This window comes from Lottia gigantea (genome assembly GCF_000327385.1).
Source record: "Lottia gigantea unplaced genomic scaffold LOTGIsca_7, whole genome shotgun sequence".
Lineage (NCBI taxonomy): Eukaryota > Metazoa > Mollusca > Gastropoda > Lottiidae > Lottia > Lottia gigantea.
The window spans coordinates 2,415,729-2,436,542 of NW_008710370.1; the positions used below are offsets into that span (position 1 = coordinate 2,415,729).

The following is a 20,814-nucleotide window of genomic DNA, read 5'->3' on the forward strand; positions in this document are numbered from 1 at the left end:
TAACAATAAAAAATAATAATAGGTGTCAGTGTTGCGACCATACATGGAAAGCTCAAACATTTTGTTAAATCTGCAGAATAACATTCCAGCTTACTCACACTCAAGGTGGGCGCTTTCTTATGCAACTCAATAACACGATTGTAGCCTTGAAAGGCTTCAAAACATTTTGGTATGGCACAACTAGCTGTTTTAAATTTGTCATGGTGCGTATCGACATACCACAAAAAATTTGTAATCTTCCACAAAATTTCTTTTGTCTTTTGTCTTTTGACCAGCCATCATCAATTGTTTTGCACCAATCTAGCACATCACAAAATAGTTTTTGAGGTCCAGTTAAGGTTTTGTCAAAGACTGGTGGTGTAGGTTTTTCAGGAAACATAAAATAATATCTTTCTTGATGCCATCATAAAATCGAACACATTTTTATCACTTTTGGAAGTATTACAAACAGGTTCTTCAGACGAAGAATGAGAAGGCAAGTTAATCAAAAAGTCCACAAACTTGGATTTCAGTTCATCACACAGAGAAATTTTCAATGAAAGTGTAACCAAGACACCGCCTGATTTTTCCATATTGTCCTGCAGATGCCAGATCATAAACATCTTTAGAAGTGTTTTCAGGCTCAACATCAAACACCATGTATGGCAAAATAAGTTTCTGGTGTGACCTAAAATCATTTTGGTAAAAAAGACAAATACAAATATTAATTCTAGCACTGCATCGGCCATTCCTATTTCTGATATATAGGGCGCAATTTGTTACTCCTGCTACCAAATTCTAGGCTTAGAGAAATGAAAATGAAACTAAAAATGAGAGCTAAACAATCGTTAAAAATTCTTTTTTCAAAATTTTACATACGGGAGCTCTTTTGATACATACGGAATATTATTTTTTAATTTTAAAACGGAAAATCGGGTACCATATCAGAAATTACACGTAGATTCCAGAAATAAAAACCCGAAGAAAATCTACCGGAAAATCCGACTTTTAGGTCCGATTTTCTACTTTTTGCACATATTGGACTGTGGCATTTCCAGTTTTGCAAAAATGTTCCTATTTATATTTATGCAACACATTGCCACTACAGAAGGTATAGGAAAGTTGAATGGTTGCTGCAACTACTGCAGTCTAAGCACAGGAAGGTGTGTAAATTTCGAAAAAAATAAAGAATAGACATTTTGATAATTTCAGCAAAGTCCCACAAAAAGAAAAAATAGAATTGACATTTCGATAACAAACTGGGAATTTGCAGAAGCAAATTAAGCAGGTTGTCAATCAGCCCTTATGTATGATGTAGCTTAAACAATTATTTACACTTTATTTCAGTTGGATGAAGTTATGTTTCATGGTTAATCCAAGTGGTAAAATACCAGTTCGAAGGTAAGGAAATCCTAAAATTTATTTTCATGGAAATTGTATAGTATAGGTTTCTTGTTTAACTGATTCAGTTCACAAATTAATGTTTTTGAGGTTTTTATATGCCTACATTGTAATGTGGTCGTATATTGTTGTTGCCCCAGTCTACAATTGGCTCATCCGATTTAATGAAATTTGGTGTTATCATTTATAATGACGATATCTTAGTCAAGATTTTCGATCAAAGGAATTTGAGTTATTGCCCATGACTTAATAGAAATGCATCATAATTTGTTGGCTTGCGTGAGAGGTGACAGTTTATGTCAGAATTTTATTCAATTCTTCTAACGCCCTGCTTTGTTTTTTTTTTCTTTACCCCGAGATCTCAGTTCTCGGAAACAACAACAGGTATGGGGAAACGGATTTAACCACATTTTCTGACTTGTGGTGAACTGTGTACTGAATGTAAAACTAAAATTTTCTGAGCAACATGAAGCGACGTTAGCAAAAAAACAGAGTGTGGGCTCTAGTAGGTGTATTTATCGAGTGATTTTGCTCAGGTTTCCTTTTCTGTACTTCTTATAACAATGAACACATGATGGCAGTTGAAAAAAATTGATTTTTTGTTTTTTCTCCGACCAAATTTTCACAGGACCTACCGTTTTCAATGTCCTACCATAAATCAACAAAATATCTATCATTACTTGATTGCCGGTAACATGCGTTAATCTCATCACTTATTAATTTTATCATTGCCTGATTAATTAATCCCCCAATTAAGATGGTAAATTTGATCTATTTTTACCCAATAATGTGTATATTTTAAGCCCATGTGAAACACTTTTTATAACAACAACCGGTAGATTCTACTAAATACTAAACTAGTGTCCAAAAGAAACGATACCAACTTATTTTCAAAATTGTTTTTTACTAAGTGAATTGTCTAATATGAAAACATGCCAATTCGTATTGCACATCCCAAACACAGCATAGTCGATAAAAATACCGGGAACACGTGATCACTTCCGGGAAAAAACGTAAATTTCGTGAAAGTGACATTTCCCTGTCTAGCATGTTCTGCACGTGCATAAAAACTGTATAAAATGGCTGATAAGACACGTTGATATCACAGCAACAAAAAGAACACAAGATATGCCACTTTTGACAGCCATCGAGAGAGAGAGAGCCGTTGGAATGGTCCAACAAGGAGCGACACACGTCAACGTCGTCAGGCTGCGCACGCATCACTATCACCAGGTTGATGCAGCGGTTATGTCAGACAGGTCAGACGTCAGACAGGCCCAGGAGTGGAAGACCACGAGTAACCACGCTCCATTAAGTTCGGTACATCCGGGTATTACACCTGAGGAACCGCACCGTAACAGCGACGTCCACGGCGGCTACAGCACTGGGACACAGGATCAGTCGACAGACCATCTACAGGAGACTACGGCAGTATGGTATCCGGCCACGTCATCCCTACCGCGGATCGCTCCTGACGCCTCAACACCGGAACAACAGACTGATCTGGACCAGGCGAGTTCGACGTTGGCAACGGCGGGACTGGGCACGTGTTATGTTCTCTGATGAGAGCAGATTCCTCATCTTCAAAAACGATGGACGGCAGCTTGTATACCGACGATTTGGTGAACGTTTGGCGCCTAACTTTATCCAACAGGTCCGGTCGTTTGGAGGTGGAGGTTTAATGGTTTGGGGTGGCATATGTGGTGACGTCAAAACGAGGCTTGTCGTAATTCGTGGAAACCTGAATGCACAGCGTTATATTGATGACATCCTACGGCCTGTTGTGGTGCCCTTTATTCAGCAACAGCCTCGTAGACTCCTTTTCCAACATGACAATGCAAGGCCACACACAGCAAGATTGACACAGAACTTCCTTGCCAACGCCAACGTACAGGTTTTGCCATGGCCCGCATGTTCACCGGACATGAATCCCATCGAGCACTTATGGGACCACCTCGATCGGCAAATCCGACTTTGCCGTGTGCCTCCAAATCAACGTCCAAGACTTGGAACGATGTCTTCTCGAGGAATGGCAACGAATCACTCCCAACGTCATCAGACGTTTGACGGCATCAGTCCGTAGGCGTGTTCTGGCATGTATTGATGCTCACGGTGGACATACCCGCTATTGACTTGACTTTGTGACGTGTGGTGTGACATTTCCCGTTGTTTCTGTGATCAGTGCTCTAACGAAATTTTCTTTTTTCGACCCCACCCATCTTTAAAGGCTTGTCATATTGGTTGTACAGATTTTATTGAAATGAAATTTTTGTACAGATGTTGTGAAAGGATTTCTCAAAAGCATAACACCAATCCTAAACTTCTGCATTGTTTAGTTTTTCTTTTATGTCGTTGCAAACAGGTGGTATCGTTTCTTTTGGACACTAGTTTAGAAACTAGATACTAAAATTTAATGTAGCCCTACTTTTACTATAAAACGAATGTAGCTGATGTCTAATTGTTATGTAAACTCAAACTTCGGTTCATAAAAACGTTTTGTAATTTTACTGTAACCTGTAAAAATTCATTTATTGCCTGCACAACGGGTTATTTATAGACGTCATTGGGCTTACTTATTACAGTTCTTTCATTATCTCAAGAGTGTCAAAATGGAAGTGGCAAATTTGGTTCAATACTTTGTGAGAGTGTTGCAGGAAAATTATTTAATGATCCGACTGGAGATATTCTATATGTCATGAATTACACCTTTGGAAAAAGTAACATCACCAGTACATATTGTTTACTAAATAATGCTTTCAGAACATAGGCTTACTGATTTTTTAATATGGTACTAGTATTACATGTATGATGTAGTCCTACCTGTACCATTTAAATTAGAGGGCTGGGATCATGCTTGCTTTCTTGTTTTCAAACATCATTTCACCATGACATTATTTTTGGTTCAATCAATACTGAAGATATTGAATTATTTTGGGTCCCTTAAGTGTAAATACCAGGCACTATTTCTAGAATTATTTTGCCTGGACAGGCCTATCCCTAATTATATGTTTGTTTATTTTTACTGTGTCATGTAGGCTAGGATAAATTTAATTAATTTACAAGGCATAAGGATTATTTAGAAAAGAAAAAAAAAATAAATTTTGAGTTTCAAATCACGAATTTATGCGCTTTGGAAAAATCTCCCCCCTTTCACCCATATCCAGATTTTTCAGGGCAAATCACCAGATATTTTTTCCTGACCTGTACACATGTATTCTCATTTTGCGAAAATTCCTATTCGGAAGCCATTTTTTATCCAATTTGTGTAATTTTGGTATCAAACGATACAATAAATGTTTGTCTACAATTCATGGGAAGCAAAAGATTGATTTTCGGCTTTGCCTTTTTTGTACAACCAGATGTTTTTTTTCAATATTTGAAGATGTGTATCTCAAATTTCATTTAAAATGGATGAAAACTGTAGTCTCTATTGTATTCACAAACAAATTTTGACACATTTTTTCCTAAGTCAAGCACAACAACTCAAAAAGGTTTATCAAACGATCGTCAAATTCGAACTTGTCTAAGATCTCACTATTATAATTGATCACACCAAATTTCATTAAAATCAGTTGAAAGCTGTAGTCTCTATTGTGTTCACAAACAAATTTTGATATATTCATGTGGGCGTATAAAAATCAAATTCTAAATTTGATAGAAATATTGAATTCTTCCAAACTTGGTCTTAGTTAATTGACAAACATTCTTTTGTTCTTAGTCAATATACTGTCAACTTCTGGTCAAGCTCCCTAGCCAAAACTGCACATACCACAGGCTATCTGACTCAATTATCTCTCTTGTCTAGCGTGTCGCTAGGGTTATTGTTTAAATGTACAATGACTCATCTTCGCCCAAATGGAAATGATGTAGGACGTTAACCATTCATTACATCTTTCTCTAATTCTGAATCTATTTTGATCATAATTTTTGTTTTTTTCATTACTTTGAACTAATGTGTAAAAGATAGCAATATAAGAAATTTCAAAATTTGACTTTTGTCGCTGACTTTTGGAGATTTTATTTGGAGCATTTTTTTTTTTCTGATCGATCTGAAAATTTACATGTAGATAGACATTATGATTGCGAACAAAAATCTGCTTTCAAAATTTAGATATCACTTCCTGTTTTGATGTCATTAGCCTCCAAACTTGAAATATCAACTTCTGGAATTTCGCAACATCAGTAGTGGTACCCGGTAGAACCTTTTTAAGAAGGCTTTATGACCTTACTCTCAATATTGTAAAACTGTTTCATGTTTCATGTTTCATTACTTTGACTAATGCTGCCCACTTGGATATACTGGCTTGGGAGACATTTATACTGGAATTTAACAGACGGTGCATGTTTTTAAGAGATAGTTGGGCTGACTCTGACACCTTCAAATTGTACATTGACGCGGCCACCACTAAGGGATTTGGAGCTGTGTTAGGTTCAAATTGGTTTGTTGGCAGATGGTCTGAAAGTATGTCTCTCTATAGCATTAATGTACTGGAACTCTTTCAAATTGTAGTAGCAGTTGAGCACTGGGATCATTTGTTGAGGAATCAAAACGCAACTTCAAAATGCCCAGAATGACAAATTCTTTGTGCTCCTCCTCTTGTCCCAAAGCCCAATTAAAAGAGAATACATTGGAGGATATAGGTCATTTATTCAAAAACATTAAATGACGAAATTTTTTAGAATAATTTCATAAACTGTCTAGAACCTAAACTTGTGTTTGGGCTTAACACGTGAATAGTAAATAGCCAAACACATTCATCATTGTATACAAAGAATACAATTGGAATGTCTGGCCCAACACAAGAAACATATCCTCCAATGTAAAGGAACTTATAACATTAAACAACCACTTATAAATATGTTAATTCATTAAATTAATACCAACTTTGAAATCAAGAAGGGAAATACCGTGAAAAATTCAAATTAAATAGAAAAATCGGTGCGAGTGACTGACTAAGAAAACAGGAACGATCACTCACCAGTCTACACTGGCCAGAATGACAATTCCAGTCTCCCAATCAGTTCTCTAGACCGGATATAATTTTGCACTATATCAATGGATGCAAATGTATGATTGAAAAGCATTACTCCTCCATCTCCCCATTCTGCGGATAGTTTCCTCTGAATAACCTTATACAAAGGCAGAAGTAGCTGCTCCTATCCGAAAGGAGTGTAATTTATAATGCGATTTTTTGAGCCCAACAAAATCAACAAGTCTAGACAACTGAGTATTCACAAAAGTGTAAGTAATTGGGTGACCATTAACATCTTGAAAGAGTGGCCCAGCTACATGACTATATCAATGGATGCGAATGTATGATTGAAAAGCATTACTCCTCCATCTCCCCATTCTGCGGATAGTTTCCTCTGAATAACCTTATACAAAGGCAGAAGTAGCTGCTCCTATCCGAAAGGAGTGTAATTTATAATGCGATTTGTTGAGCCCAACAAAATCAACAAGTCTAGACAACTGAGTATTCACAAAAGTGTAAGTTATTGGGTGACCATTAACATCTTGAAAGAGTGGCCCAGCTACATGAAGACTTACTTTTAAATACTCAAAGAGTAAACATAGAGCACATGATATTGGGGAAATGGAACAAGAGCAATTTATCAAGTCGCACCGGAGCATCAGAACACTAATGTTTATAAGGATAAAGTGATATCTCAATGGCTTTTAAAATAGATAACGAAAACAAAAACTTAACATTTTGAACCTGTACAATATTTACATTAACACAACCTGACTTAGTCACCAACTCCCCAAGATGAAAAAAACCCTGAATAGGCTAAGGAAAAAATTGCTTTGACCAAAGATTGATAAGAAGAGAGGCCAACAACATGCGGAACCGCCTGAAGCAAGCGAATTAAAATATTTTGGGTAATGGGAAGACGCGCTTCAGTGGAATCCCGCATCTTCTTGGCCCCCCTTAGCAAACTTTTTACTAAAAAGGAATGCAACGATTCGGTAAAGCCCACAGACTTCTGTACATAGGTTAAAACTGACACGTGCAAAGTAATTGAACTTTGGGCATATCCAGACTCAAACAAAAATGCAAGGAAGTTGACAATTATGGTTTCCGCAATTGGAAAAGATGGAGACAAGGACTTCAAACGACAAAACTCAATAAACTTTTTCCAGGCACATCAGTCAGTAACAATTAGATTTGCAAGAGGTCCTGGCACAACCTTTGAGGCTGGTCGTCTAACCAAGGGGCATGTTGACGAGCTTCCTGAAATAAAAAACGCGAAAGACAATCAGCTACTAAATTAGATTTCCCTGCAATATGTTTCGCCCGCAACAAAATGTTATTACATAAGGAGGCCACAACTAATCTGCGAACAAGTTTCAAAAGAGCGGGGCATTTTGAAGTTGCGTCATTGATTACAAAAACAGTGCACTCATTGTCGGTAAGTAATAAAAGCTTTTGATTCCTCAACAAATGACCCCAGTGCTCAACTGCTACTACAATTGGAAAGAGTTCCAGTACATTGATGCTATAGAGAGACATACTTTCAGACCATCTGCCAACAAACCAATTCGAACCTAACACAGCTCCAAATCCCTTAGTGGTGGCCTCGTCAGTGTACAATTTGAAGGTGTCAGAGTCAGCCCAACTATCTCTTAAAAACATGCACCGTCTGTTAAATTCCAGTATAAGTGTCTTCCAAGCCAGTATATCCAAGTGGGCAGCATTAGTCAAAGTAACCCCATGAAACGGTTTTACAATATTGAGAGTAAGGTCTTAAAGCCTTCTTAAAAAGGTTCTACCAGGTACCACTACTGATGTTGCGAAATTCAAAAGTCCTAACACAGATTGAAGTTCTTTCAAACGAACTTTCCCTTGGCATTTCAACCACGAGAGCTTAACAGCAATCTTTAAAATTTTTTCCTGTGGTAACCTAACTTCCATAGCCATAGAGTCAACCCCTAATCCATAAATGACGTTTTTGTATGCTTGATAGGAAAACCAATATACTTGGCAAGGTTCAAAAATTTGGACAAAGCTTCCAAACAGTTGGGAGATCCAGACGGCCCTGCAAAGAAAAAATCATCAATCATATGGCTTACATATGCTTTAAATTTTGTCTCCATAATCCGATGCAGGGCCGAACTGAATCTCTCAAAAGTTTGGCAACGAGAAGAAAGATCCATAGGCAGACACATATCTGCAAAGTAAAATGTCTGTCCTTGAAATATAATAGAAAAACCCAGCAAAACGATCTGTACAACATTGTCAATAATCATACTGTACTGCTGTATGTTGCTCATCAATTCCAGAATTCACAGATGCCCCAAAAGGAAAGGAAAGATCGTGGATTAGCCTTAAAGCCCCCAACTCACTCTCAGGAACAACTCCAAGAGGGGAACACCGGCAGAGGAGGATGCAAAAAGGGGCCCATGACTCGACCATGCTGTAACTCTACATTTATTTTATCGAACAGGACTCCCATGTTTTCAATGCAAGATCTATGGTTGGGATACACCACGAATGCCTTTATAGGGAATAATGAAACCATGGGAGAAACCAGAATATAAAAAAGAAATTTCTTCTAAATCATAGCCTTGTAAGGCTTCAGCCAAATTATTTGGGTTTTACCGGTGTTGGTAGTTTGTTGGTTCTTTGAACCCCCACAACGAAATGAATATTTCGAATTCTGCCCAACATTGGTGTGGTCTTGCACTCAAATCTGCCCCCACAGTGCCTTTGGAGGAAGCATCTAACTGCCCCCCACTATCCTGAACCCTGCGAGGCCACTGAGAATCCTGGGGAAAGCAAGCAAAGCAACTTAACACTGAGTGATTGTTACCACGACGCACAAATGCATGTTTCTACAATTGGACCATGTACAGCCCATACAGTGTTGTAGCCCAAAGCCATAGGTCTGAATGAATCTGGCCCCAAGGGACTGGCCGCGTTTGACGAAGAGTTCGAAAGCTTGAATCATAAAATAAAAAGGCAGCATCTCCATAAGTCCGAGCCAAGTCAGCCATCAACAAAGAAAAAGATAATAATTGGTTGATCTCCTGGGGCGACTTTTGGACTACGACATCCATAAAGATAGCTTGCCAGGCAAGGTAATATACGCCCACTGGCAGCTTTGATTTTGAATAAAGATATTTAGCAGTACAGTGACAATCATCAGTATGAAATATTCAACCTTCAGTCATACACTTCTTTTGAACTCTTTAGGGCGATACTGAATAATATTGAGTATGAGTTATTGTCCTTGTTCTTAGCTCATGGGACTGAATAATAAAACCAAGTTTTGTCAAAATCCAGCAAGAATCATGCCTTTAGTGTATAGAGCTAAATTTGAAAGCGTTTTCAAGAACAAGGGCAATAACTCATACTAAATATTGTTCAATTCTTCTGATTTTCAATAGGGTTCATCCTTGGGTGATTACGAACACTCAGAACAAGTTTTGTCAAAATCCGTCAAGAATTGTGTCTTGTAGAGTGTTTACGAGCAATTGTGGGTGGACCATGACACTTATTTACTCCCTTGATTAAACATCAGGTTGTTTCACACATCGGTGAGATGAATTGAGATTATCGTTAATCGGTCTAAGGATTAATTTTATAGCTTGTTAATGATTAATGTCAGTCTATTATCGATATAAAAAGGCAGCTATTTACAAAATGGGTCAAGGTCATTAACTTGGCGAAAGCCGGGAAAAGTGGTTGACAAATTGCTGATGAAATAGGTGTTGGTAAGACTCAAATTCAGGGAATTCTGAAGCGTAAAGCAGAAATTATAGAGGATTTTGAAAGCAATGTTTCTCCCGATTGTAAACGTGTGAAGCGGTTCACCGGCAATGAAGAAATCAACAAATTAACCTGGGATTTCCTAATTAAAAAAATGTAAATAATATCTATAATGTTATATTATATTTTGTATATTTCTAATACATAGAATGAAATGAAGAAAATGAATGAAATTGCTTCAGCCGACTCAATTCTCTCATAAGAGACCACCTCCAGTAAGAGACCGTTTTTGAATTTTCACCTGCGTGGTCTCTTAATACAGTTTCTACTGTATTTTGCGAAATTGCCTTCTGTGGCTGGAAAAAGCTGAGCGGCATCCAATTGTAAAACTGACGGATTGGGATCCCGCAGGAATCCTAGAAATATTGCACGGTTTGTAGCCCAACCCACAACGCTGAGTAAACAGCAACACGGTCAAAGACCTCCGATAATGTTCACATCCCAAAAACTCTGAAATATCAGCCACACTGCCAAAAGGCTTGAAATAGAGTTCATAACATTATCCTACCTTCTGGAGTTCACAAAACCATCTAAGGTGCCGGAGCACTGCATCACGTACACTCCGAACATAAATGGGGTAGCTTGACAGATGCTGACATTTCCAAAAATATTTTCATTTTTGTGTGAATTGTACTTTTAACTTTACAGCTATTTGAAAATTTCAACTACCGAATGTTTACACCTTTTAGTACCGAATGGTATCAAATTCCTGCGTCTTTTCACTACCAAACCGTAAATGGTTTAAACGATCTTTTGACTATTGAATGTTTACATGCTTTTCTTTTCGGTAAGAAATCCCATTGTGACTTTAAACCTCAACGTTTTATCGATGTATAAGGTTGGATGTGCACTGATTCAGTGCCGTTGTCATGGTATATAATGAATTTGGAAAATGCGCATGTGCATTACCAACTTTCTTATTTCTTTTTTGAATTTCATCAAACTTGGTATGATGGAAATAATATATTTTTGTTGTGCGCATGCTCATTACCAACTTCCTTATTTCTTATTAAATATTTTCATCAAACTTTCTTATTTCTTATTTAATATTTTCATCACTTGGTATGTATGTGTATAATCCAATTCTAAATTTGATGGAAATATTGAATTTTGTTGAGCCCATGTGCATTACCAACTTTCTTATTTTTTTCTGAATTTCATCAAACTTGGTCTTTATTAATTGACAAAACATTATTTTATTCTTAGTCAATATACTTTAAACTCCACACACTTTTGCATATTTGCATTCAGAGTGGTAGAAAAGTATTTACATCAATGTAAATGAAAAAGACCTTCTTCGTATGTACCTGAATGTCGTAACACACGTCTAAAAGATAGCTTTTTAAGAAATTTTGACTTTTGTTGCTGACTTTTAGAGATTTTATTTGGAGCATTTTTTAAACTTCCACAATTTTTTTGCCATCAATCTGAAAATTTACATGTAGATAGACATTTTGTTTGCGAATAGAAATCTGCTTTCAAAATTTAGATATCCCTTCTGGTTTTAACGTCAATCTTCTCCAAACTTGAAATTTCAACTTCCGGAATTTTGTAGATATTTGAAAAATTCTTTTTGCAATTAATTATAATTGTCCCTATAAAGATTTTGGAATGAATAAATTTGACCTGGAAGTATTGGTTAAGACGCCATCTTGATATGACTAATTTTTATAAAACTCAAAATGGGGTCTCAGGATAAAATTGGATGTGCGTAAATCTGATGTTTATGTAAACTGCAATCGATTGCGCAAAAAACTGTGGTATCCGATTTTTGAATTTCGCTTTTGCATTTTTTTTAATTTCTGGTTTCATGTTTTTATTAATTGTCATAACTGTTAAGGCATATTTCTAGTGACCTTGACCTTAAGAATTATTGTGACCTGCACAAAAGTTATTGCTCCTGACGAGATTTATTCGATAATATCTACACTATTGTTGTGCATCGTTAACTTTTAACTTTGAAGAGCTCTGTAACGTGACCTAATTAACATACGACAGAATTTCTTACATATTCTTAGAGTCCTTATTGTTGATATATCACACTTGATATTTTGGTAAAAATTGGTCTTTTTAAAAATTGATATATCACACTTGATATTTTGATCAAAATTGGGCTTATAGAATTGAAAATTTTGTATTGACTTCTATAGTAACTGTGCGTAAATTCATGATGTCTATAATCCACTAACAGTAACCATTGCCTTAAAAAATGTATAACTACAAATATCTCATGATCTAATGATTGTAAACACTTGAAATTTGGAACGTTATTTAAAAATGTACACTTCATCACAGACGAAATAAAATTTTTGAAGTGGGCGTGCCACATCCGGTGTGCATTTACCTTCATATGAAATATTTGCAATTGTTACCTTAGAAATTTTGCATGAAAATAGATCACTACTTTAGACAATTTGTGATAAGATTACAGTTTTTTGCGTTCTTTACTTTAAAAGAGGGAATAGCTATAACAATTTTCATTTTTATATGCCCACATGAATATTTATTTCCCTCCCCCCTCCCCCTTCCTGTTTAGATTCTTTGGCAAATCCTGAAGTCATCATTACATACTTTTTATGTTGGTCCGTCGGTCAACATTTCTTTTGAGCACTATAGAGACTACAGTTTTCATCTGATTTTGATAAAACTTGATTTTGATGCTTTAGATTGATAAGTTCCAATTTGAAGCTTTTCGATGAAAGGTTGTTGAGTTATTGCCCTTGACATTGTAAAAACACATCAAAATGTGTTCGTGAGCACTATAGAAGCTACAGTTTTCAACCAATTTTGATCAAACTTGGTATGATCATTGGAATTAATAAGATCTCGGACAAGTTCTAACTCGACGCATTTTCAATGAACGGTTTTTGAGTCATTGCCCTTGACATTGTAAAAACGATTCAAAATTTGTTTGTGAGCACAATAGAAGCTACAGTTTTCAACCAATTTGAATGAAATTTGTTGTGATGATTTATATTCATGAGATCTTTGTCAAATTCAAATTTGATAACGGATTTTGAGTTATTGCCTTCACTTAGGAAAAACGTGTCAAAATTTGTTTGTGAACTTAATAGAGAACTGATTTTAGTGAAATTTGGTGTGATCATTTATATTGATCAGATCTTGGACAAGTTTGAATTTGATTTTTTTGATGAACAGTTTTTGAGTTATTTCCCTTGACTTAAGAAAAACGCGTCAAAATGGGTAATTGATATTGATTTTTTAAAACTTTTTGTGGAATTACTCAGCATAAATAACTGGCATATATATATATAATTGAATTCAAACTAATAAAATTTAATCAAAATGAGAATATTCCTACACAGGTCACTAAAAACTGTTTTATCATTTCTGAGAGCTGCCAGTGGGCGTATGTTACCTTGCCTCGCAAGCTATCTTTGAACTTTTGCATGGTCAAAGGTCATTGAACTAGGATGACCATTCTTACTTTGATCTTTGATGTCCGATATATACAATATATATATTGCAGACGTCTGAAAACAGCAATTTTTGAAACTTCAAAGGCTCATATTACTTTTATTTGCCCTTTGTTGACCTTTTAACCTGAACAAAAGTTGTTGCCCACTACTAGATATATCCGATGATATCTTCACTTTTGTTGTGCGTCATTAATTTCCAGTTCTACAGCCAATTGAAAATGTGATTTTTAACCTATGAAGAGCTCTGTCACGTGACCTAAATTACATACGTAATCTATTCTTTCAAATGATATATAACACTTGGTATTTTGATTAAAATTGCGCTTTTTAGAATTTTGAAATTTTGTTTTGACTTCTTTAGTAACTGTGCGTTTATAATCCACCGACAGTCACCGTTGCCTTAAAAGATATATAATCTCCCCAATTTCTATCAGAAGTGCACAAATGTTAAGTTTGCGTTTATAAGGACGTTCTGGGTTGGATTAAAAGGTGTCATGCAAGTTGAACATACTGAAGCACCCTGGAACCACGCCCACGGCTTAATTGACCCACTTTCTTATTTCTTATCCGAATTTCTTCCAACTGGGTATATATTTGGAAATTCAGTTTGTGATTTGCAGCAAAATATCGAATATGTGTAGTGCGTACTCCAGGGCTGTTGATTTGGCTCTATATGCTGGACATGACCGATGGGGCTGCTCAAATGACCAACAGTCAATATCCTCTATCGGACATCAAGTATAGGTTAGCCATTACATGGCTTTTAATGTTTGTCAAATGCAAAATTTAATGGCAACTCTCTAATGAAATATAAAGCCATCAATCACTGCTTGATATTACAATAACTTGATTAACATCCTGATAATCCCTTAATTACCTGTATAAGTGCTATATTGATAATCCACTCAATTATCTACTAAGGTACTTCTTTTAGAAATTGAAACATAGTTATCTCCCTTAACCTAAGCAAGATAATTCTGACCTATATTCTATTAAAACATTGCCAATTACCCTCTTGAAGTATGTTTTTGAATTTTTGACTAAAATCAAGAAAATTTAAAATTTTAAAAGTAAATCTCCAGTAAAAAAAAGAAACTTAAATTCAGACCTGTTTTGACCTCTATCTTGTTCTTTCATTTTATATATTGTTTTCTCTCCCAAATTACCACCCTTGAAGTTGAAATATTCAGCTGTCAATCAAGTGTAGTTCTATATAGATCTCAATATAATATTTTCCTGGTGGGAGGAGCTAAGCTACTGGAGAACTGTATTGAAATATATTATTATCACAAAATGGCTGTCAGGAATGGATAGTTTACTTATTAAAACGATCTTATCTAATTTTGGGAATTGTGAAAATATATAGGTGATCTTACATTTCAAAGTCAATTATGGCAATCATCAGGAAAACCAAACAAAGGTATTTGAATGGCATTTTAAATGTTGAGCAAATTGCCAAGAACAGCAGGTTCAAAGGACAAGGTGACCCAATATTTTTTCAAAGATTTTTTGATAGCCTGGCAGAGTAATTATATCTGGTGATAAAGTAACTGTTGGTTAAATGACACAGTTGACCTGTAACAGTTGGAACATTTTTGGCTTTAGGTCAGAATAATATTGTTGTAACTTAACGGAAAAATTCAAACAGAATTATAATGTGCAAATTCACAGCTTCAAATCAATGTATATATCAATATGTATAAAAATAATTTATCAAAATTTTTAAGATAAAATTACCCATAAGAACACACAAAGTGAAATAGTGTTTATTTCACACCAAATTTCATTTAAATTGGAAAACTGTAGTCTCTATTGTGTTCACAGCCAAGTTTTTCATTAGTCTAGGGCAATAACTCTTAACGCGTTCTTCGAAAGATCGTCAAATTTGAACTTGTCCAAGATCTCATAAATATAAATGATCTCACCAAATTTCATTCAAATCAGATAAAAACTGTTGTCTCTATTGCGATCACAAGCCAATTGTGGACGGACTGACCGACGGACAGGGGCGACAATAATATACGACCACATTATAATGTTGGCGTATACAAACCTATCAAAAGGTGCTCATGAGCACTATAGAAGCTACAGTTTTCAACCAATAGCCTTCAGAAGAACTAGCATTGCACTAAAATCGCATAATCCCTTTCATTTTAACCTTTTACAAAACTTTTGTCTTTCGATTTCAGTAGATGTGCTCTACATAAAGCATAGTCACACTAAAATATGGATAATTATGGATAGACATGGATTTGAAAGCTTAAATTTTGGCAGGAGAGCTGTGCACAATATTACTGACAAGCTTAACTAGCCAACATAATTTGCATATTTATTTGCACTTGATGATGTCAAAGCCATATTAAAAAATTTTTTGCAATTTTCTTAAAACTTTGAACGCTTCTATCTCAAGAGCTGTACCTTGGATGATGTTGATATTTACAGTAATAATTAATATTTACTACAGCGGTTGCAGTTTTATGGGTGTCACTAAAAGTTGAGTTTACACCTTTAAAGCCTTCTTACAGGTGACTTAATAGAGATAGGGCAATATTATTGTCGGATTCATAATGCTGAGATCCTGTGCTTTCTAGTGATATATAACATGTATGCCGTGCATGCTAATTCAAAATCCCATACACTAAACATGGTGCAATTATTGTAGTCTAAATACACTGTCATCGGTCTGTCAACTCTGTCATTTTAATCTTAAAGACACATTCCCTTTTATATATGTTTGATGTTTTATGTCCAGTTATGATATATAAATAAGCTCTACAATGGATATACTGTAATTTGAGCTTACAGAAGCACCTAAAAGGCATACCCCCACTTAATTTACCAACTTCCTTATTTCTTATAAAAATTTCATCAAACTTTGTATGTATGTGTTTAATCCAATTCTAAATTTGATCCGCATTACAATTTCTTATTTCTTATCTAAATTTCTGTCCACCTTTGTATGTACCTTCATGTTGTAACACACTCTGCATCAGTACTGTTAAGGGAACAGTTTTAATTTTTTTTTTTTTTTTGATTTTTCCACAGGGCACACAGCCTAGGCTCGTCAGCTGCATCAACATTTCTAAATCAATACAAAACTACCGCTATAAAGATGGTATTGATATATGTATAATCAGATTTAGATATCGGTGATAATTTGTAGACAAAAAAACATGCATGTTTCTTCTATGAAAAAAATCCTAAACAATTTCATTGAAAATAGGTAATATTTGTGAAAAGACGTCGCGAAATTTAGTTTTCATGGCGTCATAACCATAGACATCCTATATAGATAGATACGAAATTTACGGCTCTAATGATGGCTATTCAACCGCAGCAGATGGCCTAAATAGCAATCGTCAATGTAAACAATTTTGCTGTCATGTATTGCGGTCAACTTTTGATTGAAAATGGTTGTATTTTGATGTAAAATGGTCCGAGAATGGCCAGAAAATTGATTGTTGAAGCTGTTATAACCCATATCTATGCTGATAGTGACTCTGAGGGTGAATTTTTGCCCTCTGAAGAGGACTGGCCATCGGATTCGGAAAGGGTTGATATTGACGGTGAAAATATAAATAATGATGAAAGTCGAATTCCTGATGTTGCCGATTTTTTAAGTGTCGGTCAACACAAAGCCTGAAAGCTGTCAGATGGTGGACGTCGTAAATGTGTGAAGAAAATAACTACCCCTGAGTTTGAATGAATACCTTAAGATGATGGGATTATTGAATTTGCACAAAATGCAGGGTTAAAAGGAAACACTGAAAAATAGTGAACCTATAGACTTTTTGTCATTATTTCTTAACGATAACTTTTGGAATATATTCTTGTGCTGGAAACCAATCGTTATGCTCATCAATATTTAGATGGTAACTTTCTAAGCCCCAAATCCTGCTTTTGCGACTAGTATGATGTAACTATACCTGAAATGAAGGCGTTTATATGATTACATCTTGCTATGGGATTGTTGACTATTGGTCACAGCTTTGGTTAACAGAAACTCCTGGTTTCAGCAAGGTGATGCCACGCAATCGCTTTCAAATCATTTTATCATTTCTACATTTTGTAAACAATGAAAACCAGATAGAACATGGGGAACCAGGTCATGACAGACTATTTAAAATCCGTCCAATCATTGATGCTGTGATTCCATTGTTTGAACAAATGTTTTATCCATCACAGACACTGTCTTTAGATGAAATGACAATTGCTTTCAAGGGTCGAAGCACTTAAGTTCAGTGTAATCCAAACAAGCCTGATAAGTATGGATACAAAGCATTTGTATTGTCGTTTCTGCTACAGCCTAAGTGTTGAGATGGTCTTTATATACTGGTAAATCTACAGAACGTGAACATGAACAGGTAGGAGCTACACATCAAATTGTCACACAACTTGTTACACCTTATACAGGAAAAAGTCATGAAGCGTATATGGATAGCTATTATACAAGCCCATCATTGGCTAAAGAACTAACCGAAAAAGAAACTGGATTGTGTGGAAAAGTAAATTATAATAGGAAGGGTATGTCACACGAATTAAGAGCAAATAATTTGAATCTTCAAAAAGGTGATGACCCAGTATTTATGAAGAGTGGAAAATTATTAGCATGTGCACGGAGAGATACGAAACGGCATACAATGTTGACCACATAACAATGACTGTATACCTAATCAAATCCGAAGCAAAAAATCAGAGACCAGTTTCAGAAATATAAAAAAACCAGTTTGTGTGGATGGATAGTTATATGGGCGGTGTGGATACGTCTGATCAACGGATGAAAACCTACCTCTTTCCACACTGTTCCAGAAAATGGTACAGCCGTATTTTTAACGCTTTTATGAGTATCAGTATGGTAAATTCACACATTATATACAGGTCAGTTAGACGAGGTAGTATGCCTTTCAGGGATTTGAAGTCGTATTTACAGAATATTTGTTGTTCACTATTGGATGGTTTTGCTAGAAAGAAAATTAAAGTTGGACACGCCTTAGGAGAGAAATTATCAAGATTAGTAGAAAGGCATTGGCTTGATGAAGCATCTGATCGCCCAGACTGTATTGTGTGTTCTGATTGTTCTATAAATGGTGGTCGTAGGCAGACCAAATTTAGATGTAGACAATGTTGTGTCGGACTTTGTGTTGCCCCTTGTAATGAGATATATCACACTAGGAAACTATTCAAACAATGTCATTTCGACAGATTATGAATTTACACTAAAGTGTTTTGATAGGAATGCAAATATGTGATTTTATAATATTATTGTTTAGAATTTTAAAGCTTCCAAATATTATTATGTCAAAGTTTTTTCTTGTCCGTGCATGTGTGAGGATTCTTAAATTTTTCTCCACATTGTAAAACCATTCTTGATTTGCATTATTGTAAATAGAGAGAATTCCTTTATTACTGCATTTACTTATAACTTTTAGAAAACTGAACAATTTTCTAAAACTTTTCACGATAACATTCTGATCATAATTTTGAGCTAAAAAATCAAGATTTATTTTTTTAAAATTTTTAATAGCTTACGGAGTCTGGCTACTGAAAATGTAAAATACCATGTTTGTAGTAAATCGAGCATGTAGTAAACTTTCAGACAAATGTCAAGATGGCTTGTATTCAGTAACATATGGAAGTACCCACACGCATAATCAGTTATTTATTAGTTAATCTATATATTGGTTGTTTACAATTGTTGAATTTTACATCCTGTACTTGTTGATTTACAAGAATTTTACTTCTTGGATTTTGTTGATGATAAAATGTTTTATCCTTTCTTCATTATTTTTATATTGAACAAACGTGACATATTGAGAACCTGTGCTGACACACACATAATCAGTTATTTATTAGTTAATTGGTTGTTTACAGTTGTTGAATTTTACTTCCTTTACTTGTTGATTTACAAGAATTGTATTTCTTGTATTTTGTTGATAAGAAAATGTTTTATCCCTACATTATCTTCTTTATTAAACAAAATAGTCCAATTGTTGCCATATGATCTCATGTTTTTTCAAAAATAAACAGTGCCATGGTAATATGCAAATATTCATAAACTTCTAAAATTATGAAAATTGTTATTTTAACAAAAATCTACTAATTTTAGGTTTTGAACCTATGGTTGCCAAGGTTACCTCACATTGACGTCAAAGATGATGACATCACAAAAATGAATATTTCCATGGTAACATACATATATCACTGAACATTTTATTTATTGACACTTGGTGCCTACATCCCACAGTTTTGGAGCCACATGCTTTTGAAAAAAGGTACCACAAAATGTCAATTTTCTTAAAAAAATATTTGGCAGTTAAAGGTTTAAACAGGAAGACTGAATTTCAAATCTACTTCCGGTTGAATAACTTCCAGTGTGATTTATGTAGGTCAACAAAATTTAGCTGATCTTAAGCAAATAAAATGTTCTGGCCGATTTTAAAATAAAATCCAGACCCACAGTGATACTTCGCCCGCCATAATGTGTAGAGTTCAAAACGAACTTGGCCTTCAATTCTAAAAATAGTGTCTAAATAATCGAGACTATAGTTCGCACGTTTTCCGGTTTGTGGGAAAATACAGTTCTTTACGTTGGACATTTTCGCTTTTCGATGTTTTGCAATTAGGAATTCAGACTATGGAGAACAACAAATTTGTTAATCGCTATTGGATCAGAAACGTTGGTTCAAAGGACCTCAATTTCTTCAAACACCAGAATCAGATTGGTCGGAATCACAAAATAACTTTTCACTGTTAGAAAATGATCCAAATATTAAACGCAGTGTGTGTACTGTTAATCCAAAAGATGACTTTGATCACCCTTTCGATAAGCTACTAAAGCATTATTCGGACTACGATAGACTTTTAAAGGCTATAGCCTTACTGAAACTGTGTTTTAGGAACTTTTGTAGTAAAATTAAACGTAAAGGATTTAAACCAGAATTGTTAAGTTTTGAGGACATTCAAAGTGCAGAAAGTTTGATTATCAGACATGAACAAAACAAACATTTCAATATTCAACTAAAACTAATGAGTTCCGAATGTGATGGCATTTCTAAGATTCAACCACTTAAAAACTTGATCCATTTGTGTCCAAAGGATTATTACGAGTAGGTGGAAGAGGCGCGTGTGTGGACTTAACCTTTAACGCTAAGCACCAGATTATTATACCCAAACTTTCACGCCTATCAGAACTTTTAGTCCGAAAGATTCACGCAGAATTTGGA

The 20,814-nt window shown here is 35.2% G+C and overlaps 1 protein-coding gene across 1 annotated transcript; it reads left to right on the forward strand.

Annotated features, from left to right (window-relative positions):
- Positions 1-1,047: 1,047 nt before the first annotated feature.
- LOTGIDRAFT_155025 (hypothetical protein) lies at positions 1,048-18,800 on the forward strand (the record flags this gene model as incomplete). The annotated part of the gene is made up of 3 exons (XM_009065536.1): positions 1,048-1,142; positions 1,327-1,380; positions 18,470-18,800. 3 exons carry the CDS (start codon positions 1,048-1,050, stop codon positions 18,798-18,800), a joined length of 480 nt encoding a protein of 159 aa, XP_009063784.1.
- Positions 18,801-20,814: the final 2,014 nt, after the last annotated feature.